We start from the raw sequence: 27,392 nt of genomic DNA, 5'->3' as shown, positions 1-27,392 counted from the left end.
AAAGAACGTTCCTCTGGCTGGTTCCTAGACCTACGGAGCAAAGAACGTTCCTCTGGCTGGTTTCTAGACCTACGGAGCAAAGAACGTTCCTATGGCTGGTTTCTAGACCTACGGAGCAAAGAACGTTCCTATGGCTGGTTTCTAGACCTACGGAGCAAAGAACGTTCCTATGGCTGGTTCCTAGACCTACGGAGCAAAGAACGTTCCTATGGCTGGTTCCTAGACCTACGGAGCAAAGAACGTTCCTATGGCTGGTTCCTAGACCTACGGAGCAAAGAACGTTCCTCTGGCTGGTTTCTAGACCTACGGAGCAAAGAACGTTCCTCTGGCTGGTTCCTAGACCTACGGAGCAAAGAACGTTCCTCTGGCTGGTTCCTAGACCTACGGAGCAAAGAACGTTCCTCTGGCTGGTTCCTAGACCTACGGAGCAAAGAACGTTCCTCTGGCTGGTTCCTAGACCTACGGAGCAAAGAACGTTCCTATGGCTGGTTCCTAGACCTACGGAGCAAAGAACGTTCCTCTGGCTGGTTCCTAGACCTACGGAGCAAAGAACGTTCCTCTGGCTGGTTTCTAGACCTACGGAGCAAAGAACGTTCCTATGGCTGGTTTCTAGACCTACGGAGCAAAGAACGTTCCTCTGGCTGGTTTCTAGACCTACGGAGCAAAGAACGTTCCTATGGCTGGTTTCTAGACCTACGGAGCAAAGAACGTTCCTCTGGCTGGTTTCTAGACCTACGGAGCAAAGAGATCTGCTGCCGCGAGGGGGCAGAGAGATTTATAGGCTACTAAATCATATCCCCTGTTCATCTTTACGCTACGCCGCCCTTTGAGAGCCGCTCCTTTTGTTGGTCAGTTTCTTCCCAAATATTTTCACATAAAAAAGGAGTAGCTATAGAGTGTAAGTCTTAAGGGGCGTTCACACCGGACGCGATAGACGCGAATACAATCGTGCCAGACGCTTCATTCGCACCGCTTGGTCATTTTCAGGGATGCAAACGGGTCAGGACCAAAAAAGAGAGGAATTTCCCGGGGGGGGGGGGGGGGGGGGGGGGGGGGGGGGGGGGGGGGGGGGGGGGGGGGGGGGGGGGGGGGGGGGGGGGGGGGGGGGGGGGGGGGGGGGGGGGGGGGGGGGGGGGGGGGGTGCTCACCATTAACAAATAAGTACATTACAATATCACGGAAAAGTCAATTTCCAGTAGTTCAACCCCAACCAAGTATTGAGTGCATATAGATGGACATAGTTTTCAGAAGGCCAACATTTCTATATTAAAAATGCTTAAAAAAAAACCTTTGCAATATTTCCATTTTGGAGATACTGATTTTTAGGTCTTCACTGAATGTTAGTCATAATTATTACTATTAAAATAAACTGAATAAATAAAGACATGGGATGTTTCATTCAGTGTGTAATGGACATATAGGCCTATATAATGTGTTAGTTTCACTTTAATTGAACACATTCTACATCGCGGAGGCGACGTCTTTCCACTCAGGGCTTCCTTCACCTCTGAAACGGGGCAGAGCTCCGTGGGAGACACCTGCCTGACACAGCAACGTAGGGAACCGTGCATGTCCGCGGCGCACAGCTCCACAGACATGCACGGGAGGAGAAAACGGCGTCGCCGTCGCACCGACTGCACGCGGACACGCACCGCTTTGGGTAAGCGTGGCGCGCATGTCGCGTCTACATTGGAGGTCGGCTGTTATCAGTATAATCAGAGACCATGAATGAGTTCGCCTCAGTTTCACGTGATTGTCACTGTCAGCCTGTTAGAAAAACATTTTACTGACCCCAGCTGAGACGCTGAGACCCCCCCCCCCCCCCCCCCCCCCCTCCCAAAAACAAAAACTCTTCGGATCTGAACGATTCACACAAGTCACCTAATTGGTCGTGAAAAAAGCGAGTTTCGCTTTTCGGCGCGCTGTTTGCATCCCTGCATTTTGGATCATTCGCTCTAGACGCTCCGCCTGTTAATTTGAAAACCGGTCTCAACCCGCTCTCTTTCCACGTCGATCGTGGCTGATATCACCACCGTTGCTGCACTGTACTACTGCTGTACAAGTCTCAGAAACACTGGAAAACCACCGCCGTCGTGTCTGTGTGTGTGTGTGTGTGTGTGTGTGTGTGTGTGTGTGTGTGTGTGTGTGTGTGTGTGTGTGTGTGTGTGTGTGTGTGTGTGTGTGTGTGTTGTTAACTCTGTGTAGAAGAGGCAGCGGTGCCACACACATATACAATTAGCTTCTCCTTCATGTTGTTCTGAGTGTAAACAACCGTACAGAGAAGTGACGTCGTCGGCTTGAACTCATCGCTGATTGGACGTCACGGCGCGATGCCGCCTGAAAAGTTCAATATTTTCAACTTTATTCGCGTCGCGCCAGACGCTTCATTCTACCACCTCCGCCTGCATCGCGTGTCATCGCGCCATTTACATTGATTTTCAATGTAGAGTTGCCGCTCCATTCGCGTCTATCGCGTTCGGTGTGAACGCCCCTTTAGCCCAGGAGTTCTCAACCTTTTGCAACCAGGATGCCAGCAGTCAGCTCCTCTTTAGTGTATATTATGGTATGTAGTGTTACCTGCCCCCCCTCCGCCGGTCCCAGCCGGCCACCAGGATTTTTTTAGGTAAAAAGACCTGTTGAGATCGAGATCTCATTTTCAAGGGTGACCTGGCCAAGAGGGCAGCAGCACGTCGTCAACATTATAAAATACAGAATACATTACAATATTACATTATAATAAATAGGGCCATGTTACAATAGGTTAAAACAAAAAGTGCAGGGAGCAGGAGGTCAAGGTGACAAGGTTGGTCAGCAAAGGCACCGCTCAAATGATTTTTGTTGTCGGACCTTTAGGAAGTGACGAAATACACCAAGAGATACAAGTTCAGACAATTTCAGTTCAGCCTGGAGGCTGTTCCATGTTGATAGAGTGGCGAAACTAAACGCTTTCTTCCCTAATTCAGTCCGCACTCTAGGAATGCTCAAACAATAGATATCACTGGACCTTAAGGCATATCGATTTTCTGTTCGACGGAGGAGTGAACAGAGGTAGGAAGGAACCATACCGAGGACAAGGAGAGCCTTATAGATCATCAGCAACCAGTGAGTTTCTCTCCGGGTGCTCAGAGATGTTTGGCCACCCGGACTTCGAGTAGAGCTGACAGTGATGAGTGAGACGACCACAGCCAATGAAAAACCTTAAAGGCCCCATGGCATGAAAAATGTGATTTTGGTTATTTTTTGGTGCTTGGGGAGGTCTCTGGGCCACGTATATACTGCCCCATGCATCAAACTGGTCATAAACGGAGAAACACACACCGCCCATTTGTAGGAACTGTCTCTTTAAGACGAGCAGATAGCACTTCCTCCTTTCTGTGATGTCACACACAAGGTAACTCCGCCCACCGTGACCAGTTGTTTTCTTTCAATTTTTATGAATGCAGCTTAGGTTTCAGTTACTTGCCTGTGATTGGCCCGACCACATGCCACTCAAAAACAGTCAGCCAATCAGAGGAGAGGTTCTCATTCTCTCTTCTGATTGGCCAAATGACTTGTGCCTGCTAGAGCTCCAGAAAGAGGCAACAGAAAGGGGCAATATAGACGATATTAAGCAGATCATAGGTACTCAAAACCAATGATACATCTTGTTAGGGATATCAGCAGGTAAATAAACCCAGAGAAAAGTGCACAGCATGGGCCTTTAATGCACTGTGATATACAGTGTCCAAAGCTGCTAGGCTTTTGGACGAGGCACACATGTACAACACATCTCCATAGTCAACTACCGGTAGGAAAGTTGACGACACAAGTAATTTACGCACTCGCAGAGAGAAACACACGCGATTTCTATAAAAGAAGCCAAGCTTTAGCCTGAGTTTTTTTACCAGGTTTTCAATGTGCAATTTAAACGAAAGCTCCGTATCTAGAAGGAAACCTAGGTATTTATACTTAGTAACAACCTCGAATGGGTTTCCTTGGGCAGTTATTACAGAAGGTAAGTTTTCAGTTGAGTAGGTAGCTTTTGAGAAAACCATTATTTTTGATTTACTGGTGTTTAAAACCAGTTTGAGGCTTTGTAGTCGGGCCTGTACAACGTTAAAAGCAGACTGTAACAGCTCAAATGCATGCACAACAGAGAACGCACAGTGATAAGCAGCATTTGACATATTGACACAGAGATCATTTATATAAATAGAAAATAAAGAGGCCAGCAGTCAGCTCCTCTTTAGTGTATATTATAGTATGTTATGGTATATTATAGTATGTTATGGTATGTAGTATTACCTGCCCCCCCCCCCCCCCCCCCCCCCCCCCGCCGGTCCCAGCCGGCCACCAGGATGCCAGCAGTCAGCTCCTCTTTAGTGTATATTATAGTATATTATGGTATGTAGTATTACCTGCCCCCCCCCCCCCTCCGCCGGTCCCAGCCGGCCACCAGGATGCCAGCAGTCAGCTCCTCTTTAGTGTATATTATAGTATATTATGGTATGTAGTATTACCTGCCCCCCCCCCCATCCGCCTGTCCCAGCCGGCCAGCAGTCAGCTCCTCTTTAGTGTATATTATAGTATATTATGGTATATTATAGTACAATATGGTTGTAGGAGCCATGAATTGGGCAGGGGTAGACAATAAGGGAAATTTGCCACAGGCCCTCTGGGCCAGTGGCTTTTGAAGATCACTGGCCCCACCATTCTAACCACTGGCCCAGGACAATAGGTATCGATCCCCATATTAACGAAAAACAACATATCCCAGCCAATTCCTGCGGTCTCGCCATCGAGGCTGGAACTTTCTGATACCATTACTAGTCAATTTCCAACATTCTTGATACTTATTCAATACCACGATCTTGTAGTTTCTTGAGATTTTTGGGGATTATTTTGTTATATGTATTTTAGTGATTATGTATGAGTTGGTATATTTGTGTTTAATTTTTGTATGTTGTTATTTATTTGAGTCTGATGTAAAGGATTTATATCCTGTATCAGATATTTTTCATTCAATTTCATTAAAGAAGGTCAAAAAAAGTGCTTTTAAATTCATCAGGCTACTTTATTTAATAAATAAATAACTGTTTCACATATTTAGCCTCCACTGTGGTTTAACAATGAAGTAAAAACAGAGTTAAAATGGTAAATATGCCTCAACACAAACATGAAGTTATGTAGTCATTACTTTTATCCTCCAAGTAGTTCAGTGATATAACTGTTGTTCTCATTCATTCACGTTTAGGCTGTTTCCACAGATTGGTGCAAAACTGACTCATTGTTTCATTTTCAGCTCAGTTTTGCGTTTACACACGTTTTTTTTGTTGTTGTTATTATGGTCTAAATGTCACGTGACGTGCCACCGCTGTGGTGCACACCTAACAGCTGGCGCCCCAGCGCGAGCTCTGGCCCGTGTGTAACGTTCGCGTCGGTCCCGACAGGACTCGACCCGACGCGCTGAGGAGGAGGGAAGTTTCATGGTTAAGAAAAAGGTTTTTATCGGTTCTTGTGACGACCTTCTATCAGCAGCAGTGAGTGAGCTGGAGCTGCAGCTGCTTGCAGGTGGTGCTGACGTGCCAGGGCACAGCGCTGGCTGCGCACAGAAAGTAGATGTCTCTGTCGTTGATCGGGTCGGGATCTCTTAGCACTAATTACCGAGACGATTTGACAGTTATCATTTCAAACCACAGGGATTTAATGTGAAATTAGATTTATTTATTTACTTGTTATATTTTTTTCAAGGCATTATTTTCACTGGCCCCACCGGGTCAGTGTTTGGAGCGTTCTGGTGGCCCTGACGGTTTGAAAAGTACGTCCGGGCCACCGGGCCATTTATATTGTCGACCCCTGTTGGGTTTTCTGTTAGTTAAGTTTAAGGGTTGTTTTGGTGTTGTTTATTTTGAATATGATTTAGTTTGTTATTATTTCAGTAGCGGGTCACGTCATTATGGGCGGGGTTTAGCACTTATGTTCACCTGTTGCTTTTCCTTTGTTTCAGAGAGAGAGAGAGAGAGAGGGGGTGAGCGTGGGTTGCCTTACTTTTTATTGACCCCTATAGTTACGTTATTTTCTGGATGATTTTGCTTTAGTTTGTACACTTTATTATGAGTTAACCTATTTTGTTTGGTTAATAAACACTTTGATCTTTAGTTCTGAATCTCAGTGAGTTTCTTTTTGATAGCGCGTCTGACAACCGGCCCATGCTGAGCCTCTCAGCGGCTCTTCTGGCTGAAGTCGCTACAATGGTATATTATAGTATCTTATAGTGTATTATGGTATGTTATGGTATATTATAGTATGTTATGGTATATTATAGTATATTATGGGATGTATTGTTACCTGCCCCCCCCCCCCCCCCCCCCCCCCCCCCGCCGGTCCCAGCCGGCCACCAGGATGCCAGCAGTCAGCTTCTCTTTAGTGTATATTATGTTATATTATAGTATATTATGGTATATTATGGTATATTATAGTATATTATGGGATGTATTGTTACCTGCCCCCCCCTCCGTCGGTCCCAGCCGGCCACCAGGATGCCAGCAGTCAGCTCCTCTCTGTAGCGGTAGCAGCTGGCCTTGAACAGGTTGGCTGCTGTCTCAACCAGGGGGGGCTCGTCCAGCTCTATGCTGCAGGGGGGAGAAAACAGACCATAATAGTCAGACACACAGACACACACACAGGGTCAGAAACACAACCAGAACCAGACTGAACCACTGGAGCAGCTTTACTCAACGACAACCATCACTACATCACTGAGACCTTGACTTCACTAGTAGAGAGATTAGCCTAATAGGGCTGGGAGAAAAACATCGATCCACATAAATATCACAATATCTTTGACGTTTTTAAATCAATTTTTTTTTTCAAAAATCTTTTTTTTCTTCAAAAATCAAATTTTTTGTGTGAATTTTTAAAAAATATTGTGCAATGTGCATTTGTTCGCCTTTTTTACATCCAGAGAGTCCAGGTTGTGAAAAGGGTTTTAAGTTCACTTTATAATGGAGTATGTTCATTTACAGGCTCCTACAGTATTTGTGTGCAGATAAATGTTAAAAATGCTTAAGACTAAAAATCATAGAGAGAATCGGCAATATCGTAGAATCGCCATCCCCAAAAAAATCATAGAAGAATCAAATCGGGAGAAAAGCGTATCGTCCCAGCCCTAGAGATTAACACCACGGACTACAACCAGACCATAATAGTCAGGACTCACTAGGACTGAAACTGAAACTAAACCAGAGAAAAGAGCATCAACGAGACTGAAACTAGTAAAAACTAACATCAACAGTAGTATGTATACATGTGTCAGGTTGCCATGGTTACCTGTGGAAGCCCAGCTGGTAGGTGACCACGTCGGCGATGGCCTGAGTGTCGGCAGCCGATCCAGACCTACACAGAGAGAGACAGAGAGAGAGAGAGAGATGATGATGGGATGTCCATGGTGGTGGTGGTGTGTTTCCATGGAGACGGTTGCCAGGTGTCTCTGTATCCATGACTACAGAGACTAACTAACACGTCCATTTAAACCACTTTAACAGCAGAGTCGACCCCGTTGCTAGGGACGACTCATCCTGTTCTGACCTCTGATTGGTCGTTAGATGTGCTAGTGATGGATGGAGAGTGACGTTCACGATCACTACGGGTGCAACGAATAGCAAATCTTTGGCCGAAGCCGAATAAAATCAAAGCGTTTGACCGAATAATACTGAATACCGAAAGTGGTTTTAAAGTTTTTCTTCCTTTTTAGGGCCTATTGGATAAATGCGATAATTTTTTAGACATAATTTTCATCCATCCATCCATCCATTTTCATCCGCTTATCCGGAGGAAACTCATTTCGGCCGCTTGTATCTGGGATCCCGTTCTTTCGGTCATGACCCAGAGTTCATGACCGTAGGTGAGGGTGGGAACGTAGATCGACCGGTAAATCGAGAGCTTTGCCTTTCGGACCAGCTCCTTCTACACCACGACGAACCGCCTGTCGATCTCGCGCTCCATCCTTCCCTCACTCGTGAACAAGACCCCAAGATACTTAAACTCCTCCACCTGAGGCAGGAACTCTCCCCCGACCTGGAGGGTGCAAGCCACCTTCTTCCGGTCGAGAACCAGAACCATGGCCTCAGACTTAGAGGTGCTGATTCTCATCCCAGCTGCTTCACACTCGGCTGCAAACCGCCCCAGTGCATGCTGAAGGTCCTGGCTCGAGGGAGCCAACAAGACAACATCATCTGCAAAAAGCAGAGATGAAATCAAGTGGCTCCTGAACCGTACCCCCTCCGGCCCTTGGCTGCACCTAGAAATTCTGTCCATAAAAATAATGAACAGAACCGGTGACAGAGTCCAACACGCACCGGGAACAGGTCTGACTTACTGCCGGCCATGCGAACCAAGCTCCTGCTCCGGTCGTACAGGGACCGTACAGCCCTCAGCAGAGGGCCTCCGACCCCATACTCTCGGAGCACCTCCCACAGGATGCCACGTGGGACACGGTCGAAAGCCTCGAGCACCCTGCGGAGGGTGTAGAGCTGGTCCAGTGTTCCACGGCCAGGACGAAAACCGCATTGTTCCTCCTGAATCCGGGGTTACTACCGGCCGAATTCTCCTCTCCAGCACCCTGGAATAGACTTTCCCCGGGAGGCTGAGGAGTGTGATCCCCCGGTAGTTGGGACACACCCTCCGGTCCCCCTTTTTGAAGAGAGGGACCACCACCCCGGTCTGAAGAGAGGGACCACCACCCCGGTCTGCCAGTCCAGAGACTCTGTCCCCGACTGCCACGCGATGCTGCAGAGGTGTGTCAGCCACGACAGCCCCGCAACATCCAGAGACTTGAGGTACTCAGGGCGGATCTCATCCACCCCCGGTGCCTTGCCACTGAGGAGCTTCTACTACCTCAGTGACTTCAGCTTGGGTGATGAATGAATCAACCTCTGAGTCCTCAGCCTCTGCTTCCTCTACAGAAGGCATGTCAGTGGGATTGAGGAGAACCTCGAAGTATTCCTTCCACCGCCCGACGATATCCCCAGTCGAGGTCAACAGCTCCCCTCCTCCACTGTAAACAGTGTTGGCGGAGCACTGCTTCCCCCTCCTGAGGCGTCGGATGGTTTGCCAGAATTTCCTCGAGGCCGACCAGTAGGCTGCCGTCCGAAAGGCCTGCCGGTACCCGTCGGCTGCCTCGGGAGTCCCCTGAGCAGCCAGGCTCAGTAGGACTCCTTCAGCTTGACGGCATCCCTTACTTCCCGTGTCCACCACCGGGTTCGGGGATTGCCACCGCGACAGGTACAGGGACTTTACAGCCGCAGCTCCGGACGGCCGCGTCAACAATGGAAGTGGAGAACATGGTCCATTCAGACGGCCGCGTCAACAATGGAAGTGGAGAACATGGTCCATTCAGACTCAATGTCTCCGGCCTCCCTCGGGATCTGGTCAAAGCTCTCCCGGAGGTGGGAGTTGAAGACCTCCCTGACAGGGGATTCTGCCAGACGTTCCCAGCAGACCCTCACGATACGCTTGGGTCTTCCAGGTCTGACCAGCTTCCTCCCCTGCCAGCGGATCCAACTCACCACCAGGTGGTGATCAGTTGACAGCTCAGCCCCTCTCTTCACCCGAGTGTCCAAGACATACGGCCGGAGGTCAGATGACACGACTACAAAGTCGATCATTGACCTCCGGCCTAGGGTGTCCTGGTGCCTCGTGCACTGATGGACACCCTTATGCCTGAACATGGTGTTCGTTATGGACAAACTGTGACTAGCACAGAAGTCCAATAACAAAACACCGCTTGGGTTCAGATCGGGGAGGCCGTTCCTCCCAATCACACCTCTCCAGGTAACACTGTCGCTGCCTAGTGAGCGTTGAAGTCCCCCAACAGAACGAGTCCCCAGTTGGGGCACTTTCCAGCACCCCTCCCAGGGCCTCCAGGAAGGCCGGTACTCTGCACTGCTGTTCGGCCCGTAGGAAGAAACGACAGTGAAAGACCTATCCCCGACCCGAAGGCGCAGGGAAACGACCCTCTCGTTAAGTGGGGAGAACTCCAACACATGGCGGCTGAGCTGGGGAGCTATGAGCAAGCCCACACCAGCTCGCCGCCTCTCACCGTGGGCGACTCCAGAGTGGAAGAGAGTCCAACCTCTCTCCAGGAGTTGGTTCCAGAGCCCAGGCTGTGTGTGGAGGTGAGCCCGACTATCTCTAGTCGATACCTCTCAACCTCCCGCATGAGCTCAGGGTCCATGTCCCTAAAGCCAGAGTCGTTGTCCGAGGATTGGGTCGCCGGGGCCCCCGCCCACGGCTGCCACCCAAATCACACGGCACCGGCCCCTTCTGAACCCTCCCGCGGGGCAAGTAATGTTTTGCATTACTTGCAAAACATGTGCAAGTAATGGCAAAACATTACTTGCACATGTTTTGCCAACATGTGCAAGTAAAATGCACAAAAGGTAGCTTTTATTTAGGAGGGCGGTTAGAGGGGTCGTTAGTCGGACTATCCATGCGTCTGTGTCATAGGTCCGTGTGTGTGTCTGTGTGTGCAGGCGGCAGGTGGAGGGGCTGACTGGCAGAGATGAGAGATGGTGAAACGCTGTTTTAAAAAAAAAAAAAAGCGACCAACTCCTGCTTTGGCTTTCAGCCATGGTTCTCCATGCGACTACCACTACACACACGAACAAGGAGGCGGGTATAATTCGCTATGATTGGTCGTTCAGGTTGATGATGTAATACGTCTGGTGCGTCGGTGCATCAGCATAGAACTGCAGTTTATAGAATGTGCCCCTGACGATCCTACGATCTCTGCACTTTGGCAGATCGTCTACACACTCTAATCACTTCACGATCTAATATCGTCATATCGCCCACCCCTAACACAAGGTTAAGTGGGTAAGGTTTCTTGCCCAAGGACACTACGACAGAGACTGGGAGAGAGCGGGATTCGAACCGCCAACCCTCTGGTTATTGGACGACCGGCTCTACGGCCTGAGTGTAGCCGGCTGTTTAACAGTGGGAGGTTGACCATGAACATGAACTCCTCTACAGTCTAGTATGGCTGACCCGATTACCCTTTTTTGATAATCTAAGCGGAAATAATGAAAGTAGCTAATAACAAACACTGCATGTCTCCAAAATCAGGCAGGTTTGCAGGATGCCAAGCAGCCTATTCATTTTAATGTAACAACTGCTGATGAGAACCGGTGTCAAAGAGGAAAAAAGGAAGAAAAAAACAAAACTATCGATCACGGACTTCATGATCGATTACCATGGCAACGAATGAAGCTTTGATTTTTGGAGGGTCAGCCCTACAGTCTAGTTAAACCTCTGTCATCCAGAGTCTGGAGGATGTTTCTCTTATTTGACCAGCTGGTCAGTCTATCTCCTCAGATCATCTGTCAGTAACTTTTATCTTCACAGCGTCCTGGACGTCACTCTGAGGAGAAACTACACTTTAACGGCACGGCTCAGCACTGCTCGGCTCTGCATGGCGCGGCGCGGCTCGGCACTGCTCGGCTCTACATGGCGCGGCATGGCTCGGCACTGCTCGGCACTGCATGGCGCGGCTCAGCATGGCTCCGCACTGCTCGGCACTGCATTGTGCGGCTCGGCATGGCTCGGCACTGCTCGGCGTGGCTCGGCTCTACATGGCTCGGCTCGGCACTGCATGGCGCGGCACGGCTCGGCACAGCTCGGCACTGCATGGCGCGGCACGGCTCGGCACTGCTCGGCTCTGCATGGTGCGGCACGGCTCGGCACTGCTCGGCACTGCTCGGCTCTACATGGCGCGGCGTGGCTCGTCACTGCTCCGCATGGCTCGGCACTGCTCGGCTCTGCGTGGCGCGGCGCGGCTCGGCACTGCTAGGCTCTGCATGGCGCGGCGCGGCTCGGCTCTGCATGGCGCGGCACGGCTCGGCACTGCACTGTACTAAAAATGGTACCAGGTACTAGGGCTAGTGGAAAAGCAGTTTCCGGGCTCGTGGCTGTGAGCGCCCAACTCAATAGGGTTTGAATGGAAAGTAGACGCCCAGAGCGCTGAAAACGCGTCTGGTGGACCAGTGGTTCACAAACTTTTTCACGTTAAGGACCCTAAATTGACACAAATTAGACCACGGACCCCCATTGGACAAAATTTTGAAGCAAACACCATTTGTTCCGAGACTGAATAAAGTTTTCTGCATTCAAATTAGGGCCAAGGGAGTGGTGGATTTTTGGAAATATTATGGAGAAATTTCTGGAAAAAAGTGGTACAATTTCTCCAAAAACCTTCAAACATTTTCTAGGAAGAAGTGGTAAAATTCTCAAAAAAAAAACAAACAAACAAAAAAAGTTTAAAATTTTCAAGAAAAGAGTGGTAAAATTTCTAAAAAAAAAAGTTTTAAAAAATCTAGAAAAAGTGGTAAAATTCTCAAAAAAATAAGTTTAAAGAAATGTAATATATAGGATATATTCTCAAAGAAAAAAAAGTTTAACAATTTCAAGAAAAAGTTGGGGACCCTCTTCAACCCTCTCAAGGACCCCTGGGGGTCCCCGGACCCCACGTTGAGAACCACTGCTGTAGAACACTTACAACAGAATTCAAAATAGGCTGGGATAATAAATCAAAGGAAAAGTTTATCAAAAAAGAAATATTGCTCAACTCCCCAAAAACAAAAACTACAATCACGACAGTCATGACATGTGCCTCAGCTCGTTTGATTTTGTTTCTAGTAGAGCTGCAGCCGATATCCGAGCACTCGAGTACTCGCTCGACTTGGGCGGCATCCGAGTGCCGTTTCCCTACTCGGATTCCTTCAAAATTTAAGACTTTTTAAAGTCGTGAAAAGACTTAATACTTTTTAAGGGTCTTAATTTTCCCAAAATTGATTTATCACCTTTTAATACTTTTCAAGACCCCGCGGATACCCTGATTAATGGGCTATTGAAAGTTATTGTGTGACCAATATATACTGTATAGACATGTATTGACATCATGATATGTAAATACTACGTACCACTGCTGACCTATAGGGAGCTGTCTTGTATTGTTGTGTATCTGTATTTCCTTGTGTTTTATGTTGTATTTGAACATGGATTGTATTGTATGGGACGTAAATTGCATTAATACATTGTAAGCAGGGTTTGAAATTAACTTTTTGACCTACTAGCCAAGTGGCTAGTAGGTCAAAAAAGTTACCCGCCAGACAGATTTTTTACTAGCCAAAACCAACAAGTTGCTTCACTATTGTATTTCAACGTCACTAGTTATATAGCAGTCATAGTACTGTAGTACCATATAACAGTCATCCTGTTCTTCTCAATCAATTGTGCTCTGTAGACGATGACCTTTCAACTTTTCTGGAATAACAGTAGTTTATGTGTGGCGGCCTGCCACAGGCTCTCACAGAAGAAAAAAAAAATATATATATATATTTTGTTTTTTTTCTTTTGATGACTTTCTTTAATGGAAGCAATTTCACAGGTAGCAACATGACAGTACAACGTGACAGAGAAGACTTCCATTCTTCCCCCAGTTTTTTATCCCTCCCACAATCCCACCCCACTCAAAGAAGAACAGTATAATAATAATTTTTAAACAGCGCTTCACCTCATCTCTGCCAGTCAGTCCACCTGCCGTCTCTCTCGCACGCACGCACACACACACACGCGCACGCACGCACATACTCACACAGACACGGGCGCATGGACAGTTGGCACTTTGCCGCTCGTAAATGCGCTATATCGCGCTTATTGTACAGTGTTCAAATACCACCCCGTCCGTCGGATAGTCCGACCAGCTACCAGCTGTGCTACAGCAGCTGACTGAGCCTCTTGGAGCCGCGGTTCGGCTCACATTAACGTGGACTCGGTGCGTTCCTCTCGGTCAGCTGTGAAGCAGCAGCGGTCTGATAAGCATGATGTCCGTCACGTGTCCCGTTATGCGCGACGAAGTTGTGACGTTGTCAGGTGACTATAAGCTTATAATACACTGGGGGAAACCCTGGAAACTGATTGGGAGTCTCATTTTTTCTAGCTCGCCAAGTGGCAAGACAGTTAAAAATCTGTCTCGCCACAGAGAAATCTGGGTCGCAAATGGCGAGTGGCGACCGCTAATTTCAAGCCCTGATTGTAAGTATGTTGTACGGACCACAGGAAGAACAGCTTTGGCATTGCCATAGATAATGGAGATCTGAATAAATCAATCAATCAATCAATCAATCAATCAATCAATCAATCAATCAATCAGTCTCCATGGGAACCAGCTACTGAGGATGAGGATGATGAAGCACTGACCTGCAGCAGAAGATCTTGTCGTGGATGGGAGTCAGTTTGTCTGTGACTCTGTTGGCGATGTACGCACTGATGGACGGAGAGAGAGATGGAGAGATAGAGAGAGAGGTTAGGGTTATCATTCTGTTGTTACTATATAATTAATAATCTATGTATTCTGGTTCTGTTGTCATAATAATGTACAACACAGTCCTGTCAATAAAGCTTGTTGAATTGACATTGAATGTTTTTAATTGAGAGAGGAGGAGAGAGAAGGGGGAGGAAGAGAGAAAGAGGGAGGGATAGAGAAGAGGGAGGGAGAGAAGAGAGAATTATGGAGGGAGAGAAGAGAGCAGGAGGGAGGGAGGAAGAGGGAAGGAGGGAGAGAAGAGAGAAAGATGGAAGGAGGGAGGGAAGAGAGAAAGATGGAAGGAAGGAGAGAGAAAGATGGAGGGAGAGAGAGAAGAGAGAAAGATGGAAGGAGGGAGAGAAGGAGAGAGGGAGAGAAGAGAGAAAGATGGAGGGAGAGAGAGAAGAGAGAAAGATGGAAGGAGGGAGAGAAGGAGGGAGGGAGAGAAGAGAGAAAGATGGAAGGAGGGAGAGAAGGAGGGAGGGAGAGAAGAGAGAAAGATGGAGGGAGGGAGGAGAGAAAGATGGAAGGAGGGAGAGAAGGAGGGAGGGAGAGAAGAGAGAAAGAGGGAAGGAGGGAGAGAAGAGAGAAAGATGGAAGGAGGGAGAGAAGGAGGGGGGGAGAAGAGAGAAAGAGGGAAGGAGGGAGAGAAGAGAGAAGGAGGGAGGGAGGGAAGAGAGAAAGATGGAAGGAGGGAGAGAAGAGAGAAAGATGGAAGGAGGAAGAGAAGAGAGAAAGATGGAAGGAGGGAGAGAAGGAGGGAGGGAGAGAAGAGAGAAAGATGGAAGGAGGAAGAGAAGAGAAGAGGATGGAGAGAAGAAAGAAGTAGTGTACAGAAACATTAACCTCCATTGTGTGTCTACTACAGTAATCAGTGTGTAGTGTAGTAGTTTCTCACCCTGTGGTGGTGCGAGAGTCTGCTCCGATCACCACTCCTCCATCGTACTCCACCGCCATGATGGTCGTCTACACACACACACACACACATATATATATATAAATATACACACACACACACACAGAGCAGATGAACTCTACATCCTACTGGACCGGACCCTCTCTGGTACCGGTACCGCTCCATCTCTCTGCTCTACAGAGGCAAACTGCTGCCACACTGCTGAGAACAACTGCTGTTTGTGTTTCTCATTGTCAGGTTTAAGCACCAAATGATGAATAACCACCATGTCTATGATTGATTAGATAAAGGTGGACTGGATTAAATGTAGTTTATAGTTTGTCTTTATGACCATCTTATTAGCCTAGAAATCTAGACGCACCCTAGCGGCAGCAAATATTTGCTCCGTAGGTGGATATATACATTATTATTTTATTTTTTTTAAGATCAAGATCAAGATTCTTTATTTGTCACATGCAAAGTTAAAGTGTACACTTACAACAAGCAGTGAAATGAAGTCCTGACTACACCCCCCAGACTGTGCTGTCCCTCATATAATTGTAAATATAAATAACATTCGATAATATAACAACAACAGCAGCAAGTAGGCATTTCAGTATAAAAACATCCAAGTTTAAAATGCAGATCTCAGTATAAAAACATCCAAGTTTAAAAAGCAGATCAAGTGCAAACCAAAGGGCATACAGTGCATCTATATATACATTTTAATGATATAGTCTGGCTTGTCATGCTACCGTTTTATGGCAGATACTGCACTTTACCTCGGTATTAGCTACAGATAGGCTACTGGCTGCACTTTTGTCTTGGTTTCACAGCGCTTTTTTGGATGCACAGCAAAATAAAAAGCCCAATAACTCTGGGAATTTTAGCAGAACCAGTATCAAATTCTAGCAGATTGAAGAGAATATGCCTTTACACTTTTGATTTGATTTAGTGCACTTTGCAGTGTTTGTATTCGGCGGCTCACTGTCTGAGGATGGAGCTGCTAGCATTAGCAACACTTAGCTCCTCCGCTCCACCACTGTAACTAGCTACAACTCTGGCTCTTAGCGACTTAACGTTCACTTTAACGGCTTCAGATTCAGATTCTACTGAGGAAACTGGGTCCAGTCCAGTCCAGTCCGGTTCGGTTCGGTTCTGTTCTGTTCCCGTCCGAACCGGACCAGTGGATGTTGTTAGGACCGTTGTTAGCGTTAGCCACCGCTAGCTGCTAGCTACAGAACTGCTGTCTCATTCAGCCGCTGTTTTCTCTATTCAAACCCTCCTCCGGGACACTCTCTGGCCCGGTTCGGTCCGGTTCAGTTCGGACCAGTGGATGGACCGTTGTCATAGATACATATACTGACATATCTATGGACCGTTGTTAGCGTTAGCCACCGCTAGCTGCTAGCTACAGAACTGCTGTCTCATTCAGCCGCTGTTTTCCCTGTTTAAACCCTCCTCCGGGACACTCTCTGGCCCGGTTCGGCTCGGTTCGGCCCCGCTCTGACCCGGTTTACTCACCCCGGTGCTGACTTCCTGGCTGGTCCACTCCGGAACCAGGTCGCTGCTAGAAGAAACTCTCTGGCCGAAGTTCGGCATCATTGTTGCTGCTGCCGCCATCTTGTCTCAATCAAACTGAGCCGCCGGTGACAGCGCGAGATTTACGCATCTCGCGAGATCACATGGGAAGATTTTTTTTTGGCGAAAGTTATTTTTCTTTCTTTCTTTCTTTCTTTCTTTCTTTCTTTCTTTCTTTCTTTCTTTCTTTCTTTCTTTCTTTCTTTCTTTTCTTTAAAAAAATTGATTGGTTGAAACCTGTTTGTGTATCGCCGTGGGAAGATTTTTTTTTTCAAACTTTATTGTGTTCAAAATGTACATACATTCTCAAACAGGAAACTGTTGCATTCTTCTTTATTGCTTTTCTTACAATAAAAATAGAAAATAATAATAGTAATCGCCGTAGGAAGATGCAGGTGTCTGAAACAGCAACAGTCAAAAAAGGAGAGGCAGAAGACAGTAAAAAAAAAAAATGAAATAACATTTACAGACAAATCAAACAACTGTAGAGACAAACCGAACAAAATAATACATGTATAAATTAAATAATATTACAGAAAAATATTATTAAATATTAAAAAAGTACATAAACACATATTTTACAGAGAACTTCAGGCTCTGTATTTTATCAAATGTTTTCCTTCAGGCGCGCTGCGGTCAGCCGGCAGCGGGGTCCTGCGGAGCGAGGAACCCGGAAGTGAAGGTAAACACCGCAGCTGCTCTGCTTCTGCTCAGTTCGCTCCTTCTCCACAGTTAAACGGTTTAAAGTCTCGTTTCTACCTGTTTTACCTGCTGCTACGTCACCTCACCTGGAGCTGGAGTAGGACCACACCTGGCGGTAAGAATGAATTGCCCCCTGTGGGATTAATAAAGTTGTTTTGAATTTGAAATTGAATTTGAAAAGAGGCTTCAGGGGCTGCGGGACAAGTTAACATACAGACAGACAGACAGACAGACAGACAGACAGACAGGTAGACAGGTAGATAGACACCGAGCTCCGGTTGTTAGACAACAGTTAGGAAGTATGACGTCACACAGGTGAGAGAGGACAGCACCGCTCACCTGAGACTGGACGTCAGACATCCAGAGGTTATGGATCAATAATAGGTCTGATGATCGAACAGCGATTTACTGTATCAGTGACGTAACGAGGCGGCTGTCTCACCTCTCTCTCTCTACCTACCTGTCTGTCTCACCTGTCTCTACCTAAGTTACCTGCCTGTCTGTGTTTCTACCTGTCAATTTCAATTTCAGTTTCACAAGCTTTATTGGCATGACTGTCATTACAATATTGCCAAAGCATTACAAAAATGGAATAATAACACATACAACATAAATAAATAAACAGAAATAGATACTAATGAACACACAGTGTAGATATCATTTAGCAGGTGTAGTGTATTTTCCACCACACAGGTAAAACTGCTCATATAGAGGAGCTCATGTTGAGCAGCTCTTCTCTCTTTTTGTGACAGGCACAAACATATTTAGCTGCTTCTAGAGCAGTGGCTCTTTGTTCTCCTAACACATGACAGAATGTGTCCTGGTCTGAGAGTTGTGTCGAAGTTGGGTGATGTTAGTGTGATGTTAGTGTATGTCTGTGTCCTGATGTGTGTGTATGAGTCACCACCTGTCTGTCTCTCACCTGTCTCACCTGTCTCTCTACCTGTCTTTCTGTCTTCCAGATGACGGTCCACAACCTGTACATCTTTGACCGTAACGGCAGCTGTCTCTACTACAACGAGTGGAACAGGAAGAAGCAGGCGGGGATCTCCAAGGACGAGGTCAGAGGACAACTCTTTCATTTATATACATTTATATGAATATATATATATATATATACAAGGACGAGGTCAGAGGACAATACTTTCATTTATATACATTTATATGAATATATATATATATATATACAAGGACGAGGTCAGAGGACAATACTGTCATTTATATACATTTAAATATATAAATATATACAAGGACGAGGTCAGAGGACAATACTGTCATTTATATAGATTATATATATATTTATACCATGGTCTGGGCGAATCCTCGATTCTGATTGGCTGCTGGGTGTCCATTAAAAAGTGATAATGGACACCCATAAAGATGTTCCGGTAAAATAGCCTGATTACGTTCTAAATATTACTGCGCTGCCTCAAACGCTTGTTAGTAACCACGGCAACGGTCACTCGGACCATAACAACTTTTTTTCAGCGCATCATCACGGCACTGGAGTCTGTAAACACACCAGCGGTAAGAAGCACTGGCCCTCTGAAAAACTTTGTGTCACGTAACATTTAAGCTGTCACCTCACCTCCCTTCACTGATCAACTACCAGGCTGTAGCAGAGTCACTATGGCAACACGCTGCAGTCAACAGAGTCACCATGGCAACACGCTGCCATCACAGCCGGTCCCTCTTTTTTTTTCTTTTATCGCCGACGAGAGTTATTAAATAGTCCGCTCAGCCGCTTAAAGACGTATGATTTTAACGGTAAAAACAACATTAAATTATAAGTAATTGATTTAATATGTATTTATCTGGTAAGTGACCATGGTATAAGCGGGATAATGCCCTTCGAGGTGTCCGTTATCAGAGATTAATGGACTTCACGGAATCAACCGTTCACGCCTCCGCGTCGTCCATTAATTTCTGATAATGGACACCTCGTCAGCCATTATCCCTTACAAGGACGAGGTCAGAGGACAACACTTTCATTTATATACATTTATATAAATAAATATATATACAAGGACGAGGTCAGAGGAACGCTTTGATTTATTCATATTTATATAAATGTACAACAACAGTGTAAAACAGTCCGACTCCTGGTGAAGTCCATAAAGCCCCCCACACATCACCCCGACGGAGAGTCCATCACCTCTCGTCGGCCACAGTCGTCACTTTTCATTCAAACAGACTAATGCCACTGCCACAGTTGTTAAATTTCATCAATGAGACCAACACTAATCTCCTAAAAAGAATTCAACCAGCCAGCGGTAAACCTCTAAAAGCATGTGGGATCCCCTGGGATGAGGACGGAGCTCGGCCCCGGCAGATCAGCTCAGTAGTAACAAACATCGGAGCAAATTTCCTAACAAGCGTTATAAACAGACCACAGACTCTGGATTAAACTGTGACGTGTTAACAGTGCTAAAACCAGAATTTTTTTTTTTTGGGGGGGGGTTTCATGCCTTTATTTTGACAATACAGTAGAGAGAGACAGGAAAGAAGGAGGCAGAGAGAGGGGGAATGACACGCAGGAAAGGGCCGCCCGATGCAGGATTCGAACCGGGGCCGCCTGCATGAGGACTATAGCCTCAACACATGGGGCGCCTGCTTAACCCACTGCGCCACTTGGCACCCCAACGCTAAAGCCAGAATTAAATGCTATGCGATGCTAATTTCTGTTAGCCTGTCTATGGTGTTTAACATTATATGTTAGCATTAAGCTAGCGGACTTTATATGCTTAGTTGTGACACTGGCTGTGTGTGTTTTGAACGTTGTTTCAAACTATGTGGGTTTGATTGAACATCTTTGATGCTTAAATATATATATATATTGCCGCTTAATATATTGCTTTACTCCTCTTTTTGACCTGTCTGTCTCTCTGACCTTTGACCTGTCTGTCTCTCCAGGAGTTCAAGCTGATGTATGGGATGTTGTTCTCCATCCGCTCCTTCGTCAGTAAGATGTCTCCTCTGGACATGTATCCTTCTGGTTGATGTGGACACCTGTCTGTCTCTACCTGTCTCTCTACCTGTGTCTCTCCACCTACCTACCTGTCTCTCTCCACCCACCTGTCTGTGGTCCTTGACCCGCCTGTCCTCAGGAAGGACGGCTTCTTGACCTTCCAGACCAGTAAGTACCGCCTCCACTACTACGAGACGCCCAGCGGCCTGAAGTTCGTCCTCAACACCGACCTGTCTGTCCCCAACGCCCGGGAGACGCTGCAGCACATCTACAGCAACGTGAGTCGCCATGGAAACGCCTCTTTTCACCTGGACAACATCACACAGTCACTAGGGATGTCACCATTACTTGTTTTCACAATTAATCGTGGTATTAAACGCCACAATTAATTAATCGTAAAGATTCTTAAATACCGTCACTTTCAGCTGATCAGGATGAGTTGTCTGTCTGTACCACACTGCAAGAATATTTGTCTTATTTCTTGTCAAAATGTCTCATTTCTAGTCAAAACTAATCTCTTTCCACTTAAATAAGACTCATCACCTAAAAATTAACTTGTTTTTAGATCATTTTCACTTGTTTCAAACTAATTTTCACTTGAAATAAGTAGAAAAATCTGCCAGTGGAGCAAGTGAAAATGATCTAAAAACAAGTTAATGTTTAGGTGATGAGTCTTATTTTAAGTATAATGAGATTTGTTTTGACTAGAAATTACATTTTCACTAGAAATAAGAAAAAAAACTATTATTTTGGAAACACAGAGGCAGATGTGCACAAAAGTGAAGGTAAATGTAAGAAATACTGGTCCATTTACCTAACGTAACATGGTAGAAATTTAAATGTCTCATTTGTGATAAAAAAAAAAAAACAATTAAAATAAACTTAAAGGCCCCATGGCATGAAAAATGTGATTTTGGTTATTTTTTGGTGCTTGGGGAGGTCTCTGGGCCACGTATATACTGCCCCATGCATCATATTGGTCATAAACGGAGAGACACACACCGCCCATCTGTAGGAACATTCTATTTGAGACGAGCAGATAGCACTTCCTCCTTTCTGTGATGTCACACACAAGGTAACTCCGCCCACCGTGACCAGTTGTTTTTTTTCAATTTGTATGAATGCGGCTTAGGTTTCAGTTACTTGCCTGTGATTGGCCCGACCACATGCCACTCTAAAACAGTCAGCCAATCAGAGGAGAGGTTCTCATTCTCTCTTCTGATTGGCCAAATGACCTGTGTCTGCTAGAGCTCCAGAAAGAGGCAACAGAAAGGGGCAATATAAACGATATTAAGCAGATCACTGGTACTCAAAACCAATGATACATCTTGTTAGGGATATCAGCAGGTAAATAAACCCAGAGAAAAGTGCACAGCATGGGGCCTTTAAACATTTGGTATAGATGACAATTAATGTTTTGAATATTTAAAAGACTTCCCCTGGAGGATTAATAATTGGTGACATATGAATAGTAGATACTTAAAATATTTAGTGTAAAAATGTGTAATGTAATTATATTTTGACTGTATTTGATTTTACACATTCATATGTTGTGAAATTATTTAATGCGTAATAATCGTGATAATCGTAACACCGTGATTATTTATCTGACAATAATCGTACAAAGAAAATCTATAATCGTGACGTCCCTAACAGTCACTGAATGAAGTTTAGTTTCCACAGTTCGTCTGGGAAATCCTCCTAACAGCCACCTTTTTCCCAACGTCAACAACGTAGCCTGTTTTGCCGGTTTTGCTCTTCTGCTGAAATTTTATGTTTACGTTTCCATGGTTTCAGTAGTCGCGGTAAATGCATCGATTTTTTTTTTTTTTTTCAATGTAAATCTGTAAGACGCATGGATCATCACAGCAGCTTTTAACAGTGGATATCACACACATTGACATCCGTGTTAAAAGCCAGCGTTAATAGATCCATGCGTTTACCGTAACTATGACGACTGAACGACTGAAACCATGGAAACGTAACCGTACAATTCCACCGGAAATGCAAAACTTTGGCTTCCGGTTTTGACCATAGATGACGTTGGGAAACTTGTGGATATACGTATAATATAACATAATAATATATATACAGCACTGGAAAAACTTAAGAGACCCCTCCCAGAATGACCAGTTTCTCTGGTTTTACTATTTATAGCTATGTGTTTGAGTCTAATTAAATTATTCTATCAACTACCGACAACATTTCTCCCAAAACTGAAATAAAAATATTGTCATCTAGAGCTTTTATTGGCTGAAAATGACTAAACTAGTCTAAATAACAGAAATATCAAGTCTTTTCAGACCTTGAATAATAATAATAGTGCAAAGAAAACATTCATTCGTTCATATTTATTCTTAAACAACACAGGAGGAATATTTTAACTCAGGAAGAGTTTATAAACCAGTTTTTTTTCCAGAGCTGTAAGTATCGCAATATTTTTTTTGACGATTTTTAAATACATTTTTCTTTCAAAAATCTTTTTATTTATGTAGTATATATAAATATTGTGCAATGTGCATTTGTTCGCCTTTTTTACATCCAGAGAGTCCAGGTTTTGTAAAGGGTTTAAGTTCACTTTATAATGGAGTATGTTCATTTAAAAGCTCCTACAGTGTTTGTGTGCAGATAAATGTTAAAACGCAGCAGTTTACCTCCGTCTAGATCTCATTCTGTCAGAAAGGTTTCTTCTATACTCTTTTATTTCTGCCTCTTTTATGCAGCCCAGGTTAGTGATGTCACGATTATACATTTTCTTGGTACGATTATTGTCAGAGAAATAATCACGGTGTTACGATTATCATGATTATTTAAGCAATATCACACGAGAGGGAGTGCTGTTGTACTGTATATCAGCACGGCTGTGATTCGGTCGTAGGCACGAGGCCGCAGGCCGAGTGCCGCAGATAATCACACCGTGTTGTACAACAGCACGACCTCGAGTGTGATATTGCTTTTATACAACAGTGCTATGAGCACATTTTAGAACAGTAATAAACTACAAGAGATTATGATTTGTTTGTTTATTTAATCATTTATTTGGCTCCGCCAACAGAAATAGTTCTGCAACTGGAAGGGAGACAAGGCTGTTGCCAGGCAACACATAAACATTTCATACTAGCTTGCTACTAGCTGCTAGGTTTTCCACCGAGCTGCTTCCAGTGCTGGTTCTGGTTCTGAGCCCGTGTCTGATTAGCACCGCAGCAACAGGACCAGCATGAAGACACAGAGACGTTATCGACACCGTATTACATCTGTTTATCTGCTATGTAATCAATATAAACACAGTTGAAGCTAAGTAGCTGAGCTACGTGGCTAACAACAGCTAACGCTAATATCAAAACACATCACCGTCAAAACGTAGTTGCCCCCGCGGCGATTTTTTCCCCAGCCGGGTTTAGTAGAGATTTATCTCCAATTAGACGGACCAGGTCAGGTCCAGGTTTTAATGTTCAGGTCCGTTTCTAACTGTAGCAGCAGCAGCAGCAGCAGCAGCAGCAGCAGCAGCAGCAGCAGCAGTAGCAGCAGCAGCAGCAGAGAGATGGGGCAGCTCCTGTATGGGGAGCCTGGCTCTGACTTAGCTCCTGTCCAGCTGAACAGCGGAGTGATTATGTCTGTGAAAAGTCCCAGTGCTGTTATACTGTATATCAGCACTATGGAACGTCTCATTGTCCAATCAAATTGCTCGGTTGGGACCGGTCGGAACTAACTGTTGTATAATTAAGCAATATCACATGAGAGGGAGTGCTGTTGTACTGTATATCAGCACGGCTGTGATTCGGTCGTAGGCACGAGGCCGCAGGCCGAGTGCCGCAGATAATCACACCGTGCTGATATACAGTACAACAGCACGACCTCGAGTGTGATATTGCTTTTATACAACAGTGCTACGAGCGCATTTTTAGAACAGTAATAAACTACAAGAGATTATGATTTGTTTGTTTATTTAATCATTTATTTGGCTCCGCCAACAGAAATAGTTCTGCAACTGGAAGGGAGACAAGGCTGTTGCCAGGCAACACATAAACATTTCATACTAGCTTGCTACTAGCTACAAGCTTCTCCACCGAGCTGCTTCCAGTGCTGTAGGGTTCTGGTTCTGGTTCTGAGCCCGTGTCTGATTAGCACCGCAGCAACAGGACCAGCATGAAGACATACAGAGACGTTATCGATACCGTATTACATTTGTTTATCTGCTATGTAATCAATATACAGTTGAAGCTAAGTAGCTGAGCTACGTGGCTAACAACAGCTAACGCTAATATCAAAACACATCACCGTCAAAACGTAGTTGCCCCCGCGGCGATTTTTTCCCCAGCCGGGTTTAGTAGAGATTTATCGCCAATTAGACGGACCAGGTCAGGTCCAGGTTTTAATGTTCAGGTCCGTTTATAACTGTAGCAGCAGCAGCAGCAGCAACAGCAGTAGCAGCAGAGAGATGGGGCAGCTCCTGTATGGGGAGCGTGGCTCTGACTTAGCTCATATAATACATCCATGCTTAGCTCCTGTCCAGCTGAACAGCGGAGTGATTATGTCTGTGAAAAGTCCCAGTGCTGTTATACTGTATATCAGCACTATGGAACGTCTCGTTGTCCAATCAAATTGCTCGGTTGGGACCGGTCGGAACTAACTGTTGTATAATATGCATCAATTAATTAATATAGTCAAAATATAATTACATTACTAATTATTATTTCCACAAAGTATCTATTAAAATATGACCAATTATTAAAGTGTTTGAAATATATAAGTCATTAATTGTCATCGATACCAAATGTTTAAGTTAATTTTAATCTTTTTATTATTATTACAAATGACACTTGACTCTAGCATTTAAATTCCTACCAATTCAATGATACGTATGGACCAGTATCTGAGCATTTACCTTTATTTTGGTGCCACATCTGCCAATATGGTTCATACATCTTCTTTTTTTGGAAAGTGATGGTATTTAAGAATCTTTACGATCAATTAATTGTGGCGTTTAATACCGCGATTAATTGTGAAAACAAGTAATTGTGACATCCCTAAGTCCAGGCTTTTGAAAAGAGAGTAAACATACTGTATATAGCCTATATAATACATAATATATGATTATTATAATGAGTATTATGGGATATCGATGGCGAGACTAGACTTTTCCCAGAGTTACGGCTCAGTCACAAAACAACTTCCAATAGAAACTGGACTTTGATTTGACTAAAACCAGGAAATGAAACAAACCAGATGTTGGATCACTCTGATATACACAGGGTTCCTATAAGCAAGTATGGAAAGTATGGAATTTAATTTTATACATTTCCAGGTCTGGAAAAGTATGGAAAATGGAAACTATTGTATGGAAATATATTTATCTTACCACTTATATGGGTTTGGTCTCATCTGAAGTTATCTGGGTTAATTATTTTGTATGTGCTATTATACCTATAGCTACAATCTCCAGGAAGTGATTTGGTTACATAATGGCATACACATGAAAACAAATGATAAATTGCATACTTTTTTTATATTATGCACATCTATTTACGCAGATATCACAAATAATTTGAATTTTCTTACCGAGAAGTCTGGAAATTAGGGTCTGGAAAAAGTCTGGAATTCGGAAATTTCAAATGTGTAGGAACCCTGTATACATGTTTATATATATTTATACCATCAATGAAAGTTCACCTCTCTCTCTCTCTCTCTGTGTGTGTGTGTTGTGTGTGTGTGTTGTGTTGTGTTGTGTGTGTGTGTGTGTGTGTGTCAGCTGTATGTGGAGTACATCGTGAAGAACCCGGTGTGTGTGTTGGGGGACAGTCTGGACAGTGAACTGTTCAGCAGCCGCCTGGACGCCTTCATCAGAGCTCTGCCCTTCTACAGCCCCCGCGCCGCTTAACACACACACATATACACACATATATACACACATATATATACACACACTAACACATATACACACACACAGTAGCACAGTGTTGTTGTATTTATTGTTTTGTACTCTCTGACATCATTAAAGTGTTTGGAGCCGTCACTCTGAGTCTCTGTGGTCACATCTGGACAGGTGTGTGTGTGTGTGTTAGTGTGTCTGTTAGTGTGTGTGTTGTGTTGTGCTGCCACCTAGTGAGTAAATCAGCACAAGTCAGGTCATACTTTATTAACCCTGTAAAGCCTGAACCCTGAAATAATTGTCAGAAAATTCTAAAAAAAAAATTGAAATTGGACCCTTTAGTTTATTGGACCTTATATATATTTGTATATCAGATTTGCATAGAAAATGACCTTACATACCTGCTGTATCTATTTTGATACACACATTTTCAACACGGTTCTACTATAACATAAGTTATTAAATAAGAAGTAGTTTTACTTTGCATCAATGCAGTAACTATTCCTATTGAAGTTTCAGTAAAAAATGTTAAGTTTTTAAAGAAAGAAAAAAGCTCCAGATTCTCTGATTTCAGCTTCTTCAATGTGAATATTTCTGGTTTCTTTGTTCCTTTATGACAATAAACTGAGTCTCTCTTTGGTTTGTGGACAAAACAAGACATTAGAGGACGATGTCATCTGGTGGTTTGAGAAACACTGGTTGATGTTTTTAGACATTTTATCGACCAAACAACTAATCAGTTAATCATTTAAAGGGACAACGAGGAGTTTCTATTTGGTTATAATCTGTAACAGATAGAAAGATGAAATAAAAACCATTTGAAAGCTCTTACACCCTTGGCTATCATCTATAAATACATCCATTGGCCCTAATGGTAATAAAAAAAAAAATTGGGGAATTCTATAAACCTCTGAAATAAATAAAATAATTGGCAACGCCAAAAATGCGTTTCTCAGTCTCTGCAGCAGATAGAAACCTGAAATAAAAACCATGTGATAGCTTAAACTTCATTTTATTAGATAATAAGAATAGTCGT

General features: G+C 44.6%; 2 protein-coding genes across 2 annotated transcripts in view; one reads left to right on the top strand and one right to left on the bottom strand.

Moving 5' to 3' along the window:
- The window catches only part of psmb6 (proteasome 20S subunit beta 6), a 22,351-nt gene extending 5,463 nt beyond the window's left edge, over positions 1–16,888 (bottom strand). The window contains exons 1-5 of the mRNA XM_083993426.1: positions 16,761–16,888; positions 15,240–15,307; positions 14,236–14,301; positions 7,309–7,374; positions 6,482–6,611 (exon numbers count right to left, since the gene is read on the bottom strand). Coding sequence (XP_083849552.1) covers positions 6,482–6,611; positions 7,309–7,374; positions 14,236–14,301; positions 15,240–15,307; positions 16,761–16,859 — 429 coding nt within the window. The 5' untranslated portion in view covers positions 16,860–16,888. The remainder of the gene's footprint in view (positions 1–6,481; positions 6,612–7,308; positions 7,375–14,235; positions 14,302–15,239; positions 15,308–16,760) is intronic.
- Positions 16,889–17,473: 585 nt separating this feature from the next.
- trappc1 (trafficking protein particle complex subunit 1) lies at positions 17,474–26,517 on the top strand. The gene is made up of 5 exons (XM_083993428.1): positions 17,474–17,634; positions 18,482–18,580; positions 20,433–20,503; positions 20,627–20,765; positions 26,237–26,517. Exons 2-5 carry the CDS (start codon positions 18,482–18,484, stop codon positions 26,363–26,365), a joined length of 438 nt encoding a protein of 145 aa, XP_083849554.1. The 5' UTR covers positions 17,474–17,634; the 3' UTR covers positions 26,366–26,517.
- Positions 26,518–27,392: the final 875 nt, after the last annotated feature.

The sequence above is a fragment of the Trachurus trachurus genome (assembly GCF_905171665.1).
Source record: "Trachurus trachurus genome assembly, chromosome: 18".
In the NCBI taxonomy this organism is placed as follows: domain Eukaryota; kingdom Metazoa; phylum Chordata; class Actinopteri; order Carangiformes; family Carangidae; genus Trachurus; species Trachurus trachurus.
Note: the sequence above shows the minus strand (reverse complement) of the source record. Positions and strands in the feature narration are given on the sequence as shown.